This window comes from Cherax quadricarinatus, chromosome 14 (genome assembly GCF_038502225.1).
Source record: "Cherax quadricarinatus isolate ZL_2023a chromosome 14, ASM3850222v1, whole genome shotgun sequence".
NCBI lineage: Eukaryota > Metazoa > Arthropoda > Malacostraca > Decapoda > Parastacidae > Cherax > Cherax quadricarinatus.
Window position 1 is genome coordinate 30,009,580 of NC_091305.1, and position 23,090 is coordinate 30,032,669.

Here is a 23,090-nt window from a genome sequence, read left to right on the forward strand (position 1 = left end):
TTATGTGTGAGTGAGGTGAAAGTGTTGAATGATGATGAAAGTATTTTATTTTTGGGTATTTTCTTTCTTTTTGGGTCACCCTGCCTCAGTGGGAGACGGCCGACTTGTTAAAAAAAAAAAAAAAAAATTATTTCTTTGTATCTCCACTCAACACGGGAAGGTACTAAATACTCTAATGGCTTTAGGGTTAATGGAAAGGTATATGCAAGGAACAATCAGAGGACATGGGAAGCAGTCAGAAAACTACAAGGGCATGCTTAACCCTAACTAAATACAACTCACCTAATGCTATCCACAAAGCTGGTTGCAAACCAAAAGTGCATAACTGCATATTAGAGTATCATATATATGAATCAATCAGCATCATTCTACCAGTAAATTGCACATCTGAAAGGCCAGCTGCAAACCATTAACTCATCAAAAAAGTGTGTTGCCTAAAGTTGAGCCACAGATCTGGAGAAGGTTCAGGTTCAAGGCAAGAGAAAATGAGTACTGTACACAGGACTCTATGCACATTATTATTATAATAAAAAAGAGTAGGTAGTAGGTTGGTAGACAGCAGCCATCCAGGGAGGTACTACCATTCTGCCAAGTGAGTGTAAAATGAAAGCCTGTAATTGTTTTACATGATGGTAGGATTGCTGGTGTCTTTTGTATGTCTCATAAATATGCAAGATTAAAGGTACATCTTGCCACTTCTTCTTACACTTAGGTCACACTACACATAAATGTACAAGCATATATGGTTTAGAAAGACACGTAAGCAAACACTATGACATATTTATTAGAAAACGTTTCGGTCCTGGGACCTTGATCACTTCTAACATACAGAGGTAGAAAGGCATTATATATATAGGCGGAGAGTGAGGTGTGACGCACGTGACCTGAGGAATGTCATAAGAACATAAGAATGGAAGAACACTGTAGAAGGCCTACTGGCCCATGCGAGGCAGGTCCTTTATCAAAACAACCTCTGCCTATGATGAAGAGGTAGACGTTGAAATCATGTGACTCCTGTGTTGTTGGGTTGGTGGTGCTTAAGTATCATGTATGCCAATGTTTTTGAAATTTTGTAGTTTCCAGTGTTGTGTTCTATAGTGTCGGTGACGGCGATTAGTGAGGCTTCTAGGCACCGTCGGTGTCTGAGGTCTGGTTCGGTGAGAACGAGTTGTGCCTCATTCCAGTTCATCAAATGCCCCGTGGAGTCTCTGTGGAGGACACAGGCGTACCTTACATCGTCTCTGTTAGAGGCATTTCGATGCTCATTCAAGCGGACTGCAAGATCTCTGCCTGTCTCGCCTACATATTTCTTGGGACAGAACCCACAGGGGATAGTGTAGACGCCTGCTGTAGAAGTTAGAGGTGTGGGGCTGCGTTTCATAGTGAGGTCTTTGATAGATGATGTGTTTATGGTGGAAACGTTGATGTTACTCATAGCAAGTGCCCGGCGAGTATTCGTGGCAACATCACCACATGGGAGTACTATGAACTGCTTAGGGGGCTGTTCCATGGGCGGTTTGTTGAGAATAGCTTGTGCCTGAAGAAAGATGGGAACTGAAGACGTGTAAAGGCTTGTGTTATGTAAGTGCATTCTTCTTCTAGAAAACAAGGGCTGGAGATGCGAAGAGTTCTCAAGAAGAAGCCAATGAGGACTCCTCTCTTAGTGCGGGTGTCTTGGTGTGAATAAAAGTGTATAAGATCGTCCTTGTTGGTAGGTTTTCTATACACTTTGAAGAGAAGTTTGTCACTGTCGGGAGATCTGCACAGTAGAACGTCAAGGAAAGGAAGTTTGCCATCATTTTCGAGTTCAAGTGTAAACTTTATTGATGGTTCAACTGCATTGATCTTGTTGAGAAGGGCCTGGATATTGAGACGTCTCGGATAGAAAACCAATACATCATCAACGTATCTTAGCCAGGTAACGGTGTTGGGAATGAGGGTGCTGAATTTCTCTGCCTCCAGGTTTTCCATGAAGAGGTTGGCAAGCACAGCACTGAGCGGGCTGCCCATTGCCATCCCAAAGCACTGTTTGTAACAGTTGTCCTGATACTTGAAGAAGTTGAAATTAACACAAAGTTCCACTAGATTGATGAAGTCTAGAAGAGGTAAAGGGAGGTCGTGGTTTTCAGTGAGCCTCTGTCTCAGAATGTTGATTGCAGCGTCAGTAGGAACGTTGGTGAAGAGGGCTGTGACATCGAAGGAAGCCATGCTTTTGTTTTTGACATTCAGGTTGGAAATTCGGGAGAGAAGGTCATCTGAGTGCTTGAGGTGTGCTTGACTGATGGTGCCCAGAAGTGCTGAAAGGTATTTGGCAAGGTAGCCGGCTAGTCTGTGTGGTGCACTCCCTATGCCCGAAGTGATAGGCCGTTCTACTGTGCAGATCTCCCGACAGTGACAAACTTCTCTTCAAAGTGTATAGAAAACCTACCAACAAGGACGATCTTATACACTTTTATTCACACCAAGACACCCGCACTAAGAGAGGAGTCCTCATTGGCTTCTTCTTGAGAGCTCTTCGCATCTCCAGCCCTTGTTTTCTAGAAGAAGAATGCACTTACATAACACAAGCCTTTACACGTCTTCAGTTCCCATCTTTCTTCATCCGAGATTGCAGACTTAAGGCACAAGCTATTCTCAACAAACCGCCAATGGAACAGCCCCCTAAGCAGTTCATAGTACTCCCATGTGGTGATGTTGCCACGAATACTCGCCGGGCACTTGCTATGAGTAACATCAACGTTTCCACAATAAACACATCATCTATCAAAGACCTCACTACGAAACGCAGCCCCACACCTCTAACTTCTACAGCAGGCGTCTACACTATCCCCTGTGGGTTCTGTCCCAAGAAATATGTAGGCGAGACAGGCAGAGATCTTGCAGTCCGCTTGAATGAGCATCGAAATGCCTCTAACAGAGACGATGTAAGGTACGCCTGTGTCATCCACAGAGACTCCATGGGACATTTGATGAACTGGAATGAGGCACAACTCGTTCTCACCGAACCAGACCTCAGACGCCGACGGTGCCTAGAAGCCTCACTAATCGCCGTCACCGACACTATAGAACGCAACACTGGAAACTACAAAATTTCAAAAACATTGGCATACATGATACTTAAGCACCACCAACCCAACAACACAGGAGTCACATGATTTCAACGTCTACCTCTTCATCATAGGCAGAGGTTGTTTTGATAAAGGACCTGCCTTGCATGGGCCAGTAGGCCTTCTACAGTGTTCCTCCATTCTTATGTTCTTATGACATTCCTCAGGTCACGTGCGTCACACCTCACTCTCCGCCTATATATATAATGCCTTTCTACCTCTGTATGTTAGAAGTGATCAAGGTCCCAGGACCGTTTCGAAACGTTTTCTAATAAATATGTCATAGTGTTTGCTTACGTGTCTTTCTAAACCAACTTGTCGGTATTTATTACCAAGGTTTATACCACAAGCATATATATACACACCCTTCTGGGTTTTCTTCTATTTTCTTTCTAGTTCTTGTTCTTGTTTATTTCCTCTTATCTCCATGGGGAAGTGGAACAGAATTCTTCCTCCGTAAGCCATGTGTGTTGTAAGAGGCAACTAAAATGCCAGGAGCAAGGGGCTAGTAACCCCTTCTCCTGTATATATTACTAAATGTAAAAGGAGAAGCTTTTGTTTTTCCTTTTGGGCCACCCCGCCTCGGTGGGATACGGCCGGTGTGTTGAAAGAAAGAAAGAAGAATAAAAAAGAAGCGCTAAACTGACTCTATGCACAGAAAACACATCGAGGCAGCATTGTATAAAGAACCAATCAGTGTTACCCAGAAGCAATGATGACCACAAAATCCCCCACCAAGTAAATGAATCAGTCCTTAGGAAAGTATTATTAGTGTTATAATTTATATAATTTTATTGGAGGAAGCACTAAGCCCATTAAGGGTCATGGGAATGTGGATTGTGGAAGTCAGGTTTGATTCAAGGTACTAGATTATTATATTCTTGAGTGATAAACCTGTAGGAGTCATATTATTATATTTAGGAGGGGAGAGCTAAATCCAAAGGAGGTTATACAATTCCTGGTGAATGGGAGGCATTCAGGTTTGATCCAAGGAAAAGGAAAGCATGTTCAATTCCTTAATCATGAGCCCCTCACTAGCTTCGAGGAACTTCCTTTTAGGGAGTAATCAGATTCAATCCAAGAGAGGGATTTATATTTTAATGAAGGAGAAGCACTGAACCAGTAAAGGTCATATGATGATAATGATAATATACTCAAATTAAGCTCTAAACCCAAAAGGGTCATATAGCTCCTGGGAAATGGAAGACACTGAGGTCTGGTTCAAGGAGGGGAGGACATGTCTAGTTTCTTGGGTCAAGATTACATTCATCGAGTACAGTGATAAACTCACAGGAGTTATACAGTACCTTCGGAATGGGAAGCAGTCAAATTTAATCCAATGAAAGAGGGTGAAGCTCTAGTTCTTTGGATCAAAAGCCCTTCCTTGGCATTGATGCAATTAATTCCCCTTCAAGTGGAAAATGAAGTATAGGGTAGCTTCAATATCTAGGATCAAGAGCCTTTCTGTTGATAACTAGATTCATTTGGGTTCTAATTCATCATAATTGATTGACATTGTACCATGTTGTCACACCTATGCATTATTATTATTATAATCAACACCAAGCACTAAACTCACTAGGACACCTACACAAAGTATTAATAATTTTTATTTTATTTATGGAAAATCCTACACCTGTATGGGTTATGTGAAATGGGAGTAGTAAGGTTTGCTGCAAGGAAGGAAAGCTTTAATTCTTTGAATCAAAAGCCATTCGAAATTAAGGGGATAATTCATGTAATATGCCCCATTTTAGACAATCAAGTTTTCAGACTATCAAGGCTAGTTATCTTAGCAGATAGTGTATATGGATTTACAGATGACTAACTTGCATAAATACTGTATGTGCAGATAAGCATTTCAGTAACACCTATCTTCTCAGATAATGATTTGGCATATAATTTTTGTTAGTTGAAGCACCTTAAGTAGACAGTAGTAGTAGTTCAGGTTAGACAGAGGCAAAAAAATATATATTAAATTAATAAGCACTAAAGGCGAGTTCCCACCTTGAAGCGACTAATGTGAAAAAGTACAGCACTGCATTTGGTCGAGATCCTTTCACCTGCACCAAGGCACTCCCCTTGAAGGGGCTTATATATACTGGTAGTTTTGAATCTGAAAAACTGTCACATATCTGGAATATTCTGCAATAACTTATGAATAATCTAAGACAAATAAATGCTCTGAAAAATAAGAACGTGATTGTAGCAGAGATTTCTGTCACTGTTTTGTAAGTCGAGATGTGCATTTGCCTAGTTCTATTGGACTGGATACTTGGTAACTTTCTTACATTTTTTTGTAAGAACAATATACTGGAGCTCCCACAATCACATCATTTTTGCATATGCATGAGGTAATATTTTTCATACTAAAATATCTACAATATTTTTTAAAGCCATCTGAAGAGAACTTAAGACATTAAGGATATAAACCCAAACAAATAAAATACTGGTATATGTATTTTATTTTGTTTAAAAAATTACATATTCTCAGCATACTCCTTATCAAGTTCTAATCTATGTGAGAAGATCCATTGTTTTTAAGTTTGGCTTCTCTTCTTTGGTTGTTCTTTCTACTTCTTTTTCTTTACATTTTCATTAATTATGCTACTGAATGTAATTTAATCTTTTCCTATAATGCTGTGTTTGATAGCAAGGAAATACTAATTTTGTGTATGTAGCTGATGCCATGTTCCTTTGAGAAATTTCTTCATGTAGATTTTTACTCAAGACATTATTAAGGTGTTTAAAAGCAGTATTTTATGGGCATTTCCAGAAGTTATTCTGTGAATACAGTATTTAATTGCTAAATACAGTTAGCAATGTGGAAAATAATCTCTATAGCATGAGATCTTTATGTACACTATTTTTTCCTCAACATGCTGAGGATAAAGAGAAATTCACAAACACAAAATTAATCATTTGCAACAATGTTAGAGAAAATGTTTGGATAAACTTCTACATTACAACATCAATAATTATTATAATATTCATGGAAAAGCACTAAACCATGTCATATGGCACCTGAAAAATGGAAGGCAATTAAGTTTAATCTGAGGAACTGAAGCTGCCTTTTATGAATGTTGCAAAACTTCTGAGGACATTAAGATCTAGAAGAGATTAGTTACAGGATAGAGAAAACTTAACCTGGATGTTTCAGAATACAGTACTGCAAGTCTGATCTAACATGATAAAGTGCATCTTATTGAGCATACCTGAGCTGTATTTAGATGCTCTTCTCCTGCTCCCTTAATTTGTCTTTAGTTACCTAAATACATTTCTTTCATTTGTCTTGGGAATGACTGTTGAATTATAGCACTATCATAACATTTCCCCACAGAAATCTCTGATTTCTACAGGTAAGTTGCATTAAAAAATTACATAAAAATTACACCAATAATTTTTAAAGATAAAGTTAACACTGAAAAACAGAACTTTCACACACAAACAAGGTATATCTATGTTTTGCGTCTTTTAGTCAAAGGTGAATTTTCTCTTGTATCTGCGTGCTGAAGTAATAGTTCTTTGTAGAAGGCTGTGTTATCTCTCTGGTGAGGAAGGACACCCAGAGGAGCATCAATATCTACCAAGACTGAAAGAAAACAGAAAATTAAATTATAACTAGAAAATATTGGTTTAGAAGACATAGCTGACTTACAACCTTGCATTATACACTTTTCAATAAAATCAAGCAAACAAATTATTGTACTGGAATCTTTATGGTCATTTGTAAGAAAATATAATACAGAAGCCTGTTGATTAAGATGAAGTCCATTAGTATGTTTTCACTACAAGACAGTAGAGAAGCTGCATCATTTTTCAATCAAGCTGTGATATTCATTTATGGCTCTGTAAATTTAGGAAAAAATAGCTAAAAGGCTAGGCTAGTAAATGATAATTTAACTTTACACATTGCTGTACCTTTAACAGTCAGTCATTGACTTACTCTAGGTGAATTTATAAAAAAGTTGAATATGTTACCAATTAATAATAGTGTGAAAAGCACAACAAATAAACAAGAATGTGAAAAAATAATCTTGTGACATCACCATGATCAATGTTTGTTTGAAGTTCAAAAGGCCACCACAGTATACCCTATTTATACACAATTTTTTTTTTACCTCGGGTGTCACAAGTCTCATAAATGTGACTTAATAAGCTGTTCCCTGCATACCAGCTAATACTTCCAGAGTTTTCATATTCTTGCAACATTAAGGCAGAAAATTTTTGTATGCAAACTGTTTTTTCCTCTATTTATTTTTTTTATTACATATCAGCCATTTCCCACCAAGGCAGGGTGACCTGAAAAAGAAACACTTTCATCATCATTCACTCCATCACTGTCTTGCCAGAGGTGTGCCCACACTACAGTTAAAAAGTTGCAATATATCAACACCCCTCCTTCAGAGTGCAGGCATTGTACTTCTCACCTACAGGACTCAAGTCCGGCTTGCTGGTTTCCTTGAATCCCTTCACAAATGCTACTTCGCTCACACTCCAACAACATATCAAGTCCAAGCCCCTTGCACACAAAAACCTCCTTTACCCCCTCCCTCCAATCTTTCCTATGCCGACCCCTACCTCACCTTCTTTCCACTACAGATTTATACGCTCTCCAAGTCATTTTATTTCATTCCAGCATCTCTAAATGTCTGAACCACCTCAACAACCCCTCCTCAGCCCTCTGGATAATACTTTTAGAAACCCCGCATCTCCTCCTAATCCCCAGTCCTGAAAAGGTCTCTGTATGTGGAACATTAGTCAGGCATTTTTAATGTATAAATGTTGTAGGTTTAAGGAACACCTAAAACTTTCTACATGATAATTTCACTATCATAAAAGGAAATCAGTCTCCAGATTCTTTCACTGAGATACAAGAATTTGTGAAATGAAAGAAGACTGACCTCACCAAACACAATGTCAAGTAAAGAAGAAACATAAAAAGAATGAAACACAGATAAAGAAATAAAAATGAAATTCTGTAAAGCAATATATGTATACAATTTCATAATTTTGACATTACTTTTTCCAGGAAAAATTAGTGAGGCTTTCAGTCTTTCCATCTTTGCCAAAACATTTACAGAGTGCTCCCGAGCCGCTTCAACAATATCATCAATAGTGTAGACACCATCCTTTGACTTGTTAGTAGGTTCCTCTGCTTCCTTCAAGTTATCCTCACTCTTGCCTTTCATAATTTGAAGTAACTCATCTATACTCTTTCTCTGTGATTCTCCAAAGCCTGTTGTTGGGCAAGTCATGATTCTGAAAAAATTATACAATCCATTACCCTTAAATTTGTTCACATATTAACAAATGAAAGCTTTCTTAGTTTTTTTTTTTTTTTTCAACAAGTCGGCCGTCTCCCACCGAGGCAGGGTGACCCAAAAAAGAAAGAAAATCCCCAAAAAGAAAATACTTTCATCATCATTCAACACTTTCACCACACTCGCACATTATCACTGTTTTTGCAGAGGTGCTCAGAATACAACAGTCTAGAAGCATACACATATAAGATACACAGCATATCCCTCCAAACTGCCAATATCCCAAACCCCTCCTTTAAAGTGCAGGCATTGTACTTCCCATTTCCAGGACTCAAGTCCGACTATATGAAAATAACCGGTTTCCCTGAATCCCTTCACTAAATATTACCCTGCTCACACTCCAACAGATCGTCAGGTCCCAAGTACCATTCGTCTCCATTCACTCCTATCTAACACGCTCACGCACGCTTGCTGGAAGTCCAAGCCCCTTGCCCACAAAACCTCCTTTACCCCCTCTCTCCAACCCTTTCGAGGACGACCCCTACCCCGCCTTCCTTCCCCTATAGATTTATATGCTTTCCATGTCATTCTACTTTGATCCATTCTCTCTAAATGACCAAACCACCTCAACAACCCCTCTTCTGCCCTCTGACTAATACTTTTATTAACTCCACACCTTCTCCTAATTTCCACACTCCGAATTTTCTGCATAATATTTACACCACACATTGCCCTTAAACAGGACATCTCCACTGCCTCCAACCGTCTCCTCGCTGCTGCATTTACCACCCAAGCTTCACACCCATACTACTATACTTTCATACATTCCCTTCTTTGCCTCCATAGATAACGTTTTTTGACTCCACATATACCTCAACGCACCACTCACCTTTTTTCCCTCATCAATTCTATGATTAACCTCATCCTTCATAAATCCATCCGCCGACACGTCAACTCCCAAGTATCTGAAAACATTCACTTCTTCCATACTCCTCCTCCCCAATTTGATATCCAATTTTTCTTTATCTAAATCATTTGACACCCTCATCACCTTACTCTTTTCTATGTTCACTTTCAACTTTCTACCTTTACACACATTCCCAAACTCATCCACTAAATAAATACATAAAATTAAATACATAAAATTACCCTGATAATCATTATATATTATTTCATTACATAAATGTTTAACCTTACAAGTATTTCAATAAATACCTTAATGCATACTGTACTTTAGTTTTTGTGATATATGGTACTCCTATTACACTGGTCTGCATTGAGAATGTTTTTAATTTTTATTTATGATTGTGATCTTACATATTCTTGGGCTGCTGATTGTAAATATCTAAACCATTTTGCTCTATCACGTAAGGATTTTGAATAAAATACAAAGTAATGATAATAAAAAATGTAAATTTTTTATAAATTGTTTTTTTTTTTTTTTTTTTTCAACAAGTCGGCCGTCTCCCACCGAGGCAGGGTGACCCAAAAAAAAAAAAAGAAAGAAAATCCCCAAAAAGAAAATACTTTCATCATCATTCAACACTTTCACCACACTCACACATTATCACTGCTTTTGCAGAGGTGCTCAGAATACAACAGTTTAGAAGCATATACATATAAAGATACACAACATATCCCTCCAAACTGCCAATATCCCAAACCCCTCCTTTAAAGTGCAGGCATTGTACTTCCCATTTCCAGGACTCAAGTCCGACTATATGAAAATAACCGGTTTCCCTGAATCCCTTCACTAAATATTACCCTGCTCACACTCCAACAGATCGTCAGGTCCCAAGTATCATTCGTCTCCATTCACTCCTATCTAACACGCTCATGCACGCTTGCTGGAAGTCCAAGCCCCTCGCCCACAAAACCTCCTTTACCCCCTCTTTCCAACCCTTTCGAGGACGACCCCTACCCCTCTTTCCTTCCCCTATAGATTTATATGCTTTCCATGTCATTCTACTTTGATCCATTCTCTCTAAATGACCAAACCACCTCAACAACCCCTCTTCTGCCCTCTGACTAATGCTTTTATTAACTCCACACCTTCTCCTAATTTCCACACTCCGAATTTTCTGCATAATATTTACACCACACATTGCCCTTAAACATGACATCTCCACTGCCTCCAACCGTCTCCTCGCTGTTGCATTTACCACCCAAGCTTCACATCCATATAAGAGTGTTGGTACTACTATACTTTCATACATTCCCTTCTTTGCCTCCATAGATAACGTTTTTTGACTCCACATATACCTCAACGCACCACTCACCTTTTTTCCCTCATCAATTCTATGATTAACCTCATCCTTCATAAATCCATCCGCCGACATGTCAACTCCCAAGTATCTGAAAACATTCACTTCTTCCATACTCCTCCTCCCCAATTTGATATCCAATTTTTCTTTATCTAAATCATTTGATACCCTCATCACCTTACTCTTTTCTATGTTCACTTTCAACTTTCTACCTCTACACACATTCTCAAACTCATCCACTAACCTTTGCAATTTTTCTTTAGAATCTCCCATAAGCACAGTATCATCTGCAAAAAGTAACTGTGTCAATTCCCATTTTGAATTTGATTCCCCATAATTTAATCCCACCCCTCTCCCGAACACCCTAGCATTTACTTCTTTTACAACCCCATCTATAAATATATTAAACAACCATGGTGACATTACACATCCCTGTCTAAGACCTACTTTTACCGGGAAGTATTCTCCCTCTCTTCTACACACCCTAACCTGAGCCTCACTATCCTCATAAAAGCTCTTTACAGCATTTAGTAACTTACCACCTATTCCATAAACTTGCAACATCTGCCACATTGCTCCTCTATCCACTCTATCATATGCCTTTTCTAAATCCATAAATGAAATAAAAACTTCCCTACCTTTATCTAAATACTGTTCACATATATGCTTCAATGTAAACACTTGATCTACACATCCCCTACCCACTCTGAAGCCTCCTTGCTCATCCGCAATTCTACATTCTGTCTTACCTCTAATTCTTTCAATTATAACTCTACCGTATACTTTTCCTGGTATACTCAGTAAACTTATTCCTCTATAATTTTTACAATCTCTTTTGTCCCCTTTCCCTTTATATAAAGGGACTATACATGCTCTCTGCCAATCCCTAGGTACCTTCCCCTCTTTCATACATTTATTAAACAAAAGTACCAACCACTCCAACACTATATCCCCCCCTGCTTTTAACATTTCTGTCATGATCCCATCAGTTCCAGCTGCTTTACCCCCTTTCATTCTACGTAATGCCTCACGTACCTCCACCACACTTACATTTCGCTCTTCTTCACTCCTAAAAGATGGTATACCTCCCTGGCCAGTGCATGAAATTACCGCCTCCCTTTCTTCCTCAACATTTAAAAGTTCCTCAAAATATTCTCGCCATCTACCTAATACCTCCCTCTCCCCATCTACTAACTCCCCTACTCTGTTTTTAATGGACAAATCCATACTTTCCCTAGGCTTTCTTAACTTGTTTAACTCACTCCAAAATTTTTTCTTATTTTCATTAAAATTTCTTGACAGTGCCTCTCCCACTCTTTCATCTGCTCTCCTTTTGCACTCTCTCACCACTCTCTTCACCTTTCTTTTACTCTCCATATACTCTGCTCTTCTTATAACACTTCTGCTTTGTAAAAACCTCTCGTAAGCTACCTTTTTCTCTTTTATCACACCCTTTACTTCATCATTCCACCAATCACTCCTCTTTCCTCCTGCCCCCACCCTCCTATAACCACAAACTTCTGCCCCACATTCTAATACTGCATTTTTAAAACTATTCCAACCCTCTTCAACCCCCCCACTACTCATCTTTGCACTAGTCCACCTTTCTGCCAATAGTCGCTTATATCTCGCCTGAACTTCCTCCTCCCTTAGTTTATACACTTTCACCTCCCTCTTACTTGTTGTTGCCACCTTCCTCTTTTCCCATCTATCTCTTACTCTAACTGTAGCTACAACTAAATAATGATCTGACATATCAGTTGCCCCTCTATAAACATGTACATCCTGGAGCCTACCCATCAACCTTTTATCCACCAATACATAATCTAACAAACTACTTTCATTACGTGCTACATCATACCTTGTATATTTATTTATCCTCTTTTTCATAAAATATGTATTACTTATTACCAAATTTCTTTCTACACATAGCTCAATTAAAGGCTCCCCATTTACATTTACCCCTGGCACCCCAAATTTACCTACTACTCCCTCCATAACATTTTTACCCACTTTAGCGTTGAAATCCCCAACCACCATTACTCTCACACTTGATTCAAAACTCCCCACGCATTCACTCAACATTTCCCAGAATCTCTCTCTCTCCTCTACACTTCTTTCTTCTCCAGGTGCATACACGCTTACTATAACCCACTTTTCACATCCAATCTTTATTTTACTCCACATAATCCTTGAATTTATGCATTTGTAGTCCCTCTTTTCCTGCCATAGCTTATCCTTCAACATTATTGCTACTCCTTCTTTAGCTCTAACTCTATTTGAAACCCCTGACCTAATCCCATTTATTCCTCTCCATTGAAACTCTCCCACCCCCTTCAGCTTTGTTTCACTTAAAGCCAAGACATCCAGTTTCTTCTCATTCATAACATCCACAATCATCTCTTTCTTATCATTTGCACAACATCCACGCACATTCAGACTTCCCACTTTGACAATTTTCTTCTTCTTATTCTTTTTAGTAATCTTTACAGGAAAAGGGGTTACTAGCCCATTGTTCCTGGCATTTTAGTTGACTTTTACAACACGCATGGCTTACGGAGGAAAGATTCTTATTCCACTTCCCCATGGATATAAAAGGAAAAGTAATAAGACCAAGAACTATTAAGATAAAATCAAAGAAAACTCAGATGAGTGTGTATAAATAAACGTGTACATGTATGTGTAGTGTGACCTAAGTGTAAGTAGAAGTAGCAAGACGTGCCTGTAATCTTGCATATTTATGAGACAGACAAAAGACACCAGCAATCCTACCATCATGTAAAACAATTACAGGCTTTTGTTTTACACTCACTTGGCAGGACGGTAGTACCTCCCTGGGTGGTTGCTGTCTACCAACCTACTACCTAAAATTGTTAATTGTTAATTTATTAAAATAAGGGAAGAAATCATGGAAAAGCACATTCTGTTAGTTTTAAGAACATATGAATTCCAAATCAACATGAATCAAATCAAATGATTTTATTAAAAAATTATGCTCCTAATGGTTTGCTTACATACTGAATCAAAGGAAGGAGGACCACTTTGATTTTCACTTGCGCTGTGCATCAAGACAATTACGTTTCAATGACCAGCAGTAATCTGCCATCATGCTGACACTCCATTTGCCCTTGTATTGAGTTTCCATGGTGCAAATATCCTGATGGAACCACTCTCCTGGTTCCTCACTGTGGTCCCCATAACTGTTGGGAAAACAGTCAAAATGTGAGTGTAAAAAGTGCATCTTCACACTCATTCTAGACCCAAGTTGTTGGAAACTTGAAATCAGGTCTTGGATCGTTTTTTCATATTTGAGGAAGTACCTGTTTCCCAGGAAGTTGTGGACAATCTGCTTGAATGAAAACCAAGCATTCACCTCGACACCTGCTAATGCTTCATCAAAATGCTTGTCCTTCATCAATTCCCGAATCTGAGGGTCAACAAAGATTCCTGCCTTTAGCTTGCCTTCGCTTATATGAGGAAACTCTGACTCCAGGTATACTTGAAAGCAGTTCCATTCTTGTTCAAGGCCTTCACAAAATTTTTCATAAGCTCTAATTTGATGTGGAGTGGTGGCAGCAGAATATTCTTGGGGTCAACTAGTGGCAGTTTTCACGTTGTGATTTCCGGGTAAGAAGCTGGTTCTTGGTGGCCAGTCTTTTTGTTCATAGTGCTGGCTGTCTGCCCTACTATCCCAAAGACAAAGAAAATAGGGATACTTGGTGTATCTGCCTTGAAGACCTAGTAGGAGAGCAATAACTTTTAAATCACCACAAATGAGAAAACTGTGATTCTGGTACTTGATTGCAGTTATTAGTGTCTTCATATTTGTGTAAGTTTCTGACATTTGGACACTATGGCCAATTGGCACAGATGCAGCTATGTTGCCATTGTAAAGAAGTACAGCCTTTAAGCTTCTTTTAAAGAATCAATGAAGAGTCTCCATTCATCTTATTTGTATGACATCCCCATGTGTTCAATAAGGCCAGAAATATTTGAACAGAATACTAAAGATTCCTCTTTGTCAAAGGTCTCTCACCAAGTCACTGAGCTTAACTTGGTTGAAGGGTTTGGGATCATCATTTGTTGGTGGTTCATAGTCTACTTCCGTCTCCTTAGAATCATTGGTATTAGATTCTGATGAAATCTGCCATGTCTCAGGTGGCACAGGTACAGGAATATCTTCAGTGTGGAACAGGCCTTACTGCTGAAGGAATATTTGGGTATATACAGTGCCTGCACTCTGAAGGAGGGGTGTTAATGTTGCAGTTTAAAAACTGTAGTGTAAAGCACCCTTCTGGCAAGACAGTGATGGAGTGAATGATAGTGAAAGTTTTTCTTTTTCGGGCCACCCTGCCTTGGTGGGAATCGGCCAGTGTGATAATAAAAAAAATAAAATAAAATTATGTGATCCTTAGTCTTCTTGTTGAATCCAGCTACTTTAGTCATACAAAAGTATCAGTCATCATGGTGGTTCATCTGCTCCTGTCATACCATTGGTACTCCAAAGGGCATACATTAAAGTTTTCCAACTGATCACATTTGGAGCTTACTGATGCAACTCTTGCAAGCTTTGTGTGGTGCAAATGGTTTGTCCTGGTCTCCAAGTTTGCAGCCAAAATAAGCAAAGTAGCAACACTTCAATAAAGGAATAATGTTGCTCTAGGAATCTGAAGGGGTGAATTGCCTGCAGACATAGCAAAAATATGTCTGGTGAATTTATGCAGCCTCTAGACATATTAACCCTTTCAGGGTCGAGAGGCCCTCTCCTAAACTCGTTCTCAGGGTTGAAAATTTTTAGGAAAACTTTTTTTTTCTTATGAAATGATAGAGAATCTTTTCCCAGTCATAATGACACCAAAAGTATAAAATTTGATGGAAAACTTACAGAATAATGCTCTCGCGAAGTTAGCGGTCTCGGCGATGTCTATACATCGGTGATTTCGCCCACTTTGAGCCCTATTTTTGGCCACTTTCAGTGTATTAGTCGATAAAAATCATATCTACTTTGCTAGAACTTCATTTTTTCTATCGAATGAGTACAAGAAATCACCTATTTACCAATTTCAAGTATCCAATAAAGTGGTCAGAAATTGGCAAATTTGCCCATTTCACACAAATTTCATAAGATGCCAATTTCCAAATAGGGTCCAGAATAAGCATGACAGACATTCCTGGCACTAAAATAACATTTTCTCTGTTCATTAGTCACGTCCCCAGGCCCCTCTTACATCTCTTTTGCTTTCCACTTTGACTTTTTATTCTCACAAAAAATAGAAGATTTACTGTTATGCAGACTACTGCATTAGTGTAGAAATGTTATAAATAATATCAGTGCACTTGTGAAAGAATATAAGACTCACCAGCTGACGTGTATTGGACGCTTGGCATGATTTGTTTACTTTTGAAATTTGGTAAAAATCGAACATTTCTGCTACTTTGAGCTCGATTTCAAGGTACTTTTCATTATGAAACCAATCAAAATCATCTCAATTTCTGTAATATGTCTTCAATTCTATAAAATGAGACCAGGAAAACTAGAATACAACCATAAATACCATATGAAAATACACTGCAAAGTCACTGTTTTAAACCAAAAACACGGTCGGAGTTTTTTTTTCTCATTATGCACTGAGTGCTGCAGGTTTTTTTTTATACCATGCACACTGACCACATAGACCCATTCTTTCATAAGAAGGCCTACCAGCTTTCTCTCGCTAGATTTGAAGGCGCTGGAATTTAGGCGTTCTAGTACGTCAATAACTCTGGAGCGTAAGCTGTACTAGTACGTCAGAAACCCTGAAAAGGTTAATAGTCTGAAAATAAAGAAAAATATATTAGATTTAACATTTAAGTCAATAAAAGGTAAGCATTTTAACTGGTAATATACCACTTTCTCATTTACTTATGCTATACTAAAAGAGAAAAGTAACGTTTCCATATAACTTTACAACCTGATGTGATACAGATGAATAAAAAACATAATGAATCACTATTTTCCATACATATACCAAAAAAGATACCATAGAGTCAATAAAAAAAATCATGTAGACCAGTGTTATGTAAGAGATACTATATATGAATATGTTTAGGAAATAATAGAACACAGTGTATCTTCTGAAGGTATAAAAAAAAAGTTTGCTCTGGTCATATACTTTCTGATCTCCATGGGGAAGTGGAACAGAATTCTTCCTCCGTAAGCCATGCATATCATAAGAGGCAACTAAAATGCTAGGAGCAAGGGGCTAGTAACCCCTTTCCCTGTATACATTACTAATTTTAAAAAGACAAACTTTCGTTTTTCTTTTTAGGTCACCCTGCCTCAGTGGGATACAGCTGGTTTGTTGAAAAAAAATATATATTTTCTGAGTCTGAGACTGCAAATGAAATTCTCCATTATATTGTCTTTTTTCTGAAACTAAGAATTTGTGACCAGGCACTCTGATAACCATTCCTTCTCTTACATTGTCAAAGATATTTTGTTCTAAAGAAAGCAAAAAGGGAATGTAGAATTCAAGCTAAATTACAATAAAATCATCCACATTATGACCATTTATAAGAGATTTAACCCTTTGACTGTCCCGGCCGTATATATACGTCTTACGAGGTACCATGTTTGACGTATATATACTCATAAATTCTAGCGGCTTCAAATCAAGCAGGAGAAAGCTGGTAGGCCCACATGTGAGGGAATGGGTTTGTGTGGTCAGTGTGCACCATATAAAAAAAATCCTGGAGCACGCAGTGCATAATGAGAAAAAAAAACTCCGACTATTTTTTTTAATTAAAATGCCGAGTTTGTGGTCTATTTTCGTATAGTATTTATGGTTGTATTCTCATTTTCTTGGTCTCATTTGATAGAATGGAAAACATATTACAGAAGTAGAGGTGATTTTGATTGATTTTACTATAAAAAGAACCTGGAAATGGAGCTCAAAGTAGGGAAAATGTTTGATTTTTGCCAATGTTCAAAAGTAAACAAATGATGTCATTGTCCAATAAATGTCCAACTAGCCATTCTAATATGCAGTCATGAATGGGTTGATGTTATTTATATGGTTATTACAGTATTGTAGTAGTCTGCATAATAGTAAGTCTTCTATTTTTTGTTTGAATAAAAATTCAAAATAGAAAGCAAGAGTAATATCAGAGGGGCCTGGAGACATGACTGATGAACAAAGAAAATGTTATTTTAGAGCCAGGAATGTCTGCATTGTTCATTCTGGACCTTATTTTGAAATTGTCATATTTTTTAATTTTCGTGAAATTGGCCAAATTGCAAATTTCTGACCACATTATTGGGTAGTTGAAATCGGTAAATGGGCAGTTTCTTGTACTCAATCGATAGAAAAATTGGAGTTCTAAAGAAATAGCTATGAGTTTGGTCGACTAGAACAATGGAATTAGCCGAAAATAGGGCTCAAAGTGGGCGAAATCGCCGATTTGTAAATATCGCCGAGGTCGCTAACTTCGCGAGAGCATAATTCCGTCAGTTTTCCATCAAATTTCGTTTTTTTTTTGGTGTCATTACAATCGGGAAAAGATTCTCTATCATTTCATAAGAAAAAATAATTTTTTTTTTTTTTTAAATTTTGCGACACCAGGAGACACCTCAGGATTGGGGGTTGCGACAGTCAAAGGGTTAAAGTTTAGCAAATCTGAAGAAGGGTTCTAGAGATTTCATTTGGCAACAAAGCTTTATTACACAAAAACAAACATGACAAAACTAGCAACATAAAAAAAAATCTTGATAATAATAACTGTGACAGCTGAAATGAACATATAGAAAATAGTTCCTAGATCTTATTAGTGCCTTTTATATTAACCATCTTAACTACTTAAAAAGAATTATTTTGACATCCAGTTGTATTATACTCTGACAATTTTACCAAATAAATAAATCTCATGTGTTTATAATTTTTTTAACATGTCAGCCGTTTCCCACTGAGGCAGAGTGACCCAAAAAGAAAGAAAAAACTTTCATTATCGTTCAACACTTTCACCATCATTCATATATAACAATTGTCTTTGCAGAGGCGCTCAGATATGACAGTTTAGATGTCACTCCAAACAGCCAATATCCCAAACCCCTCCTTTAAAGTGCAGGCACTGTACTTCCCACCTCCAGGACTCAAGTCCGGTTAACTGGTTTCCCTGAATCCCTTCACAAATATTACCCTGTTCATGCTCCAACAGCTCGTCACATCCCAAGAACCATTCGTCTCCATTCACTCCTATCTAACACACTCACACACGCTTGCTGGAAGTCCAAGCTCCAAAAATTAAATATATAACAAACATTAAAAAAAAACCTGATTGAATCAATATCTGCAATAACTGAAACATTTTCAACCAACCTCATGGCAATGTCTGTGGCCCATTCTGCCTCCGCCTCAAGCAGCTCCAAAACGATTAGTTTCCACTCGACATACAGCTTGGTTTCAATCTTTAAAGAATGGTTTCTGCAGTCTTCACTTCGATTATAGAACACACTAAGTCCAAGAACACTTCCAACTATTAAGCGAATCCATTCTGAAGCTACTTTTGGATTTTCTGAAAAATTAAGAGCTTAAATAAAAGCCTAACTATATTTGGTGAATGTTCTAACATCCATGGTGTCAGTGGCAATTTCTCATCTAGGCACTATGACCCATAGAAAACATTCACTAATTCTCAGTTTTTCCTCACCATCATACTTTCAGACTGTATGCATTGTACCTCCCAGATACATAACACAAGTACAGGCAGGCCCTGCTTTACAGCATTTTGCTCATGCAGTGGTTTTCAATTATACCCATTCTTTATTTACTCACACTGGCCGATTCCCACCAAGGCAGGGTGCCCCGAAAAAGAAAAACTTTCACCATCGTTCACTCCATCACTGTCTTGCCAGAAGGGTGCTTTACACTACAGTTTTTAAACTGCAACATTAACACCCCTCCTTCAGAGTGCAGGCACTGTACTTCCCATCTCCAGGACTCAAGTCTGGCCTGCCGGTTTCCCTGAATCCCTTCATAAATGTTACTTTGCTCACACTCCAACAGCACGTCAAGTATTAAAAACCATATGTCTCCATTCACTCCTATCAAACACGCTCACGCATGCCTGCTGGAAGTCCAAGCCCCTTGCACACAAAACCTCCTTTACCCCCTCCCTCCAACCTTTCCTAGGCCAACCCCTAGCCCACCTTCCTTCCACTACATTCTGATACACTCTTGAAGTCATTCTGTTTTGCTCCATTCTCTCTACATGTCCAAACCACCTCAACAACCCTTCCTCAACCCTCTGGACAACAGTTTTGGCAATCCCGCACCTCCTCCTAACTTCCAAACTACAAATTCTCTGCATTATATTCACACCACACATTGCCCTCAGACATGACATCTCCACTGCCTCCAGCCTTCCCCTCGCTGCAACATTCATCACCCATGCTTTGCTTCACACCCATATAAGAGCATTGGTAAAACTATACTCTCATACATTCCCCTCTTTGCCTCCAAGGACAAAGTTCTTTGTCTCCACAGACTCCTAAGTGCACCACTCACCCTTTTCCCCTCATCATTTCTATGATTCACCTCATCTTTCATAGACCCATCCACTGACGCGTCCACTCCCAAATATCTGAATACATTCACCTCCTCCATACTCTCTCCCTCCAATCTGATTTCCAATCTTTCATCACCTAATCTTTTTGTTATCCTCATAACCTTACTCTTTCCTGTATTCACTTTCAATTTTCTTCTTTTGCATACCCTACCAAATTCATCCACAAACCTCTGCAACTTCTCTTCAGAATCTCCCAAGAGCACAGTGTCATCAGCAAAGAGCAACTGTGACAACTCCCACTTAATGTGTGATTCTTTATCTTTTAACTCCACGCCTCTTGCCAAGACCCTCGCATTTACTTCTCTTACAACCCCATCTATAAATATATTAAACAACCACAGTGACATCACACATCCTGACCAACAATAAATATATTCACCACTCGCTATAAGCTAAGGACGAAAACACTTTAGGGTAAGTAACATGTATACTATACGTATATGAATTTTTTTATGCCTAGCTCCATTGCCCACCTAACATATTTTAGTGTAAATATGTTATGAAGCTTCTGTATGCATCTGTTAAAAGGGCTATGTTTCACTTTACAATGATTTTTCCTTTACAGCAGTAGCCCAGACTCTAACATGTACATACGTGGAATTTGTATACTCCAGAATCCACTGTCTGGCTGTGAATGATGTATATGTGCCTTGTAACATCATAAATAATGAAGGCAGCTGTGACAGCTACTTCATTGTTTGTCTGGCTCAACATTTTTGTGATACTGGAAGTGACTATACTAATGGGGAAAACAAAATACCTTTCAGTGTCCATTTTAAATTTACGGTGGAACCTCTACTTACGAGTGCCCCAATGTGAGAGTTTTTCAAGATATTAGCAGTCACTCATATCTAGGGAATTGGATCTCAGTTGTTTGTTGGTCTATCTTATTGAAACTTGGGCAATGTATGATGGAAAGATGCTTCTTAACGTACACCAAAATTGAAAGAAATCAGACCATAAGTAACGGAGTTCACTTCTCAGGCATTAGCCGCCCCTTAGCGGTATATTTTTGTATGGTTTTTATGGTTGTATTCTCGTTTTTCTGGTCTCATTTGATAGAATGGAAGATATATTACAGAAATAGATACGATTTTGATTGCTTTCACAATGAAAACTACCTTGAAATTGAGCTCAAAGTAGCAGAAATGTTAGATTCTTTCGCCAATAAAGGTAATGTTATGCTGTTAATGTTTCATTCATCATGTCCCATTGTACTGTTTATGTACTACATCTATATTTCATGTAAAAGAATTTTTTGTTTTAATACTTCTGGGTATCAGGAACGGATTAATTGTATTTACATTATTTCTTATGGGGAAAATTGATTAAAATATTGTTTATTTCGATAATTGTCACACTTCCAGGAACGGATTAACGACGATAAACGAGGGACCACTGTATACTCAAAAATTCTAGCGGCTTCAAATCAAGCAGGAGAAAGCTGGTAGGCCCACATGTGAGAGAATGAGTCTGTGTGGTCAGTGTGCACCATATAAAAAAAATCCTGCAGCACGCAGTGCATAATGAGAAATAAAAGAGCTCCGACCGTGTTTTTGGATTAAAATGCCAACTTTGCGGTGTATTTTCGTATAGTATTTATGGTTGCATTCTCGTTTTCTTGATCTCATTTGATAGAATGGAAAACATATTATAGAAATAGACATGATTTTGATTGGTTTTACTATGAAATAAACCTTGAAATGGAGCTCAAATTAGGGGAAATGTTTGATTTTTTGCCACTGTTCAAAAGTAAACAAATGTCCAACTATCCATTCTAATATGCAGTCATGAATGGGTTGACATTATTTATACAATTATTACAATATTGCAGTAGTCTGCATAACAGTAAATCTTCTATTTTTTGTTTGAATAAAAATTTCAAAATAGAGGAGCAAGAGTAATATCAGAGGGGCCCGGAGATGTGACTGATGAACAAAGAAAATGTTATTTTAGAGCCAGGAATGTCTGCATTCATTCTGGACCCTATTTTGAAATTGACATATTTTTTAATTGGTGTGAAATTGGCCAAATTGCAAATTTCTGACCAAGTTATTGGGTAGTTGAAATTGATAAATGGGCAGTTTCTTGTACTCATTTGATAGAACAAATGGAGTTCTAAAGAAATAGCTATGAGTTTCGTCAACTGGAACAATGAAATTAGCTGAAAATAGGGCTCAAAGTGGGCAAAAGTGCCGATTCGTAAATACTGCCAAGGTCGCTAACTTCGCGAGAGCATAATTCCATAACTTTTTGCACCAAATTTCGTTCTTTTGGTGTCATTACTATCGGGAAAAGATTCTCTATCATTTCATAAGATTTTTTTTTTTTTCAAAAATTTTTCAACACCGGGAGACACCGCAGGATTTGGGGTTGCGACAGTCAAAGGGTTAATAATCACTTAAGAATTCCATAATGGATTAAATCATTCCATCTTTACAACACACCTCATATCGTAAACACTATGAGCATAACATATATTATTAGATCTACAGTGGACCCCCGGTTTGCAATATTAATCCATTCCTGAGAGCTCATTGTAAACCAAAATTATCGAAAAGCGAATCAATTTTCCCCATAAGAAATAATGGAAATCAAATTAATCCGTGCATGACACCAAAAAGTATGAAAAAAATTTTTTTTACCAAATGAAATATTAAGTTTAATGCACATAAGCTGAAGAAGACATGCATAGTTTGTAGTACTCTACTAACAATAGAATACATGACACTTAAATTTAATGAAGATCTGGTGATGATTGATGGGATGGGAGGAGGGGAGAGTGTGGATAGTGTTAGTGTTTAGAAGGGGAATCCCCTTCCAGTAGGACTTGAGGTATCAGGTCTTTTTCT

The 23,090-nt window shown here is 38.1% G+C and overlaps 1 protein-coding gene across 1 annotated transcript in view; it reads right to left on the reverse strand.

The window, feature by feature from the left end:
- Nucleotides 1-5,554: 5,554 nt before the first annotated feature.
- LOC128698569 (uncharacterized) overlaps nt 5,555-23,090 on the reverse strand; it is a 105,471-nt gene continuing 87,935 nt past the window's right edge. The window contains exons 13-15 of the mRNA XM_070085027.1: nt 18,990-19,200; nt 8,131-8,369; nt 5,555-6,699 (exon numbers count right to left, since the gene is read on the reverse strand). Of these exons, the coding sequence (XP_069941128.1) occupies nt 6,566-6,699; nt 8,131-8,369; nt 18,990-19,200 (584 nt within the window). The 3' untranslated portion in view covers nt 5,555-6,565. The remainder of the gene's footprint in view (nt 6,700-8,130; nt 8,370-18,989; nt 19,201-23,090) is intronic.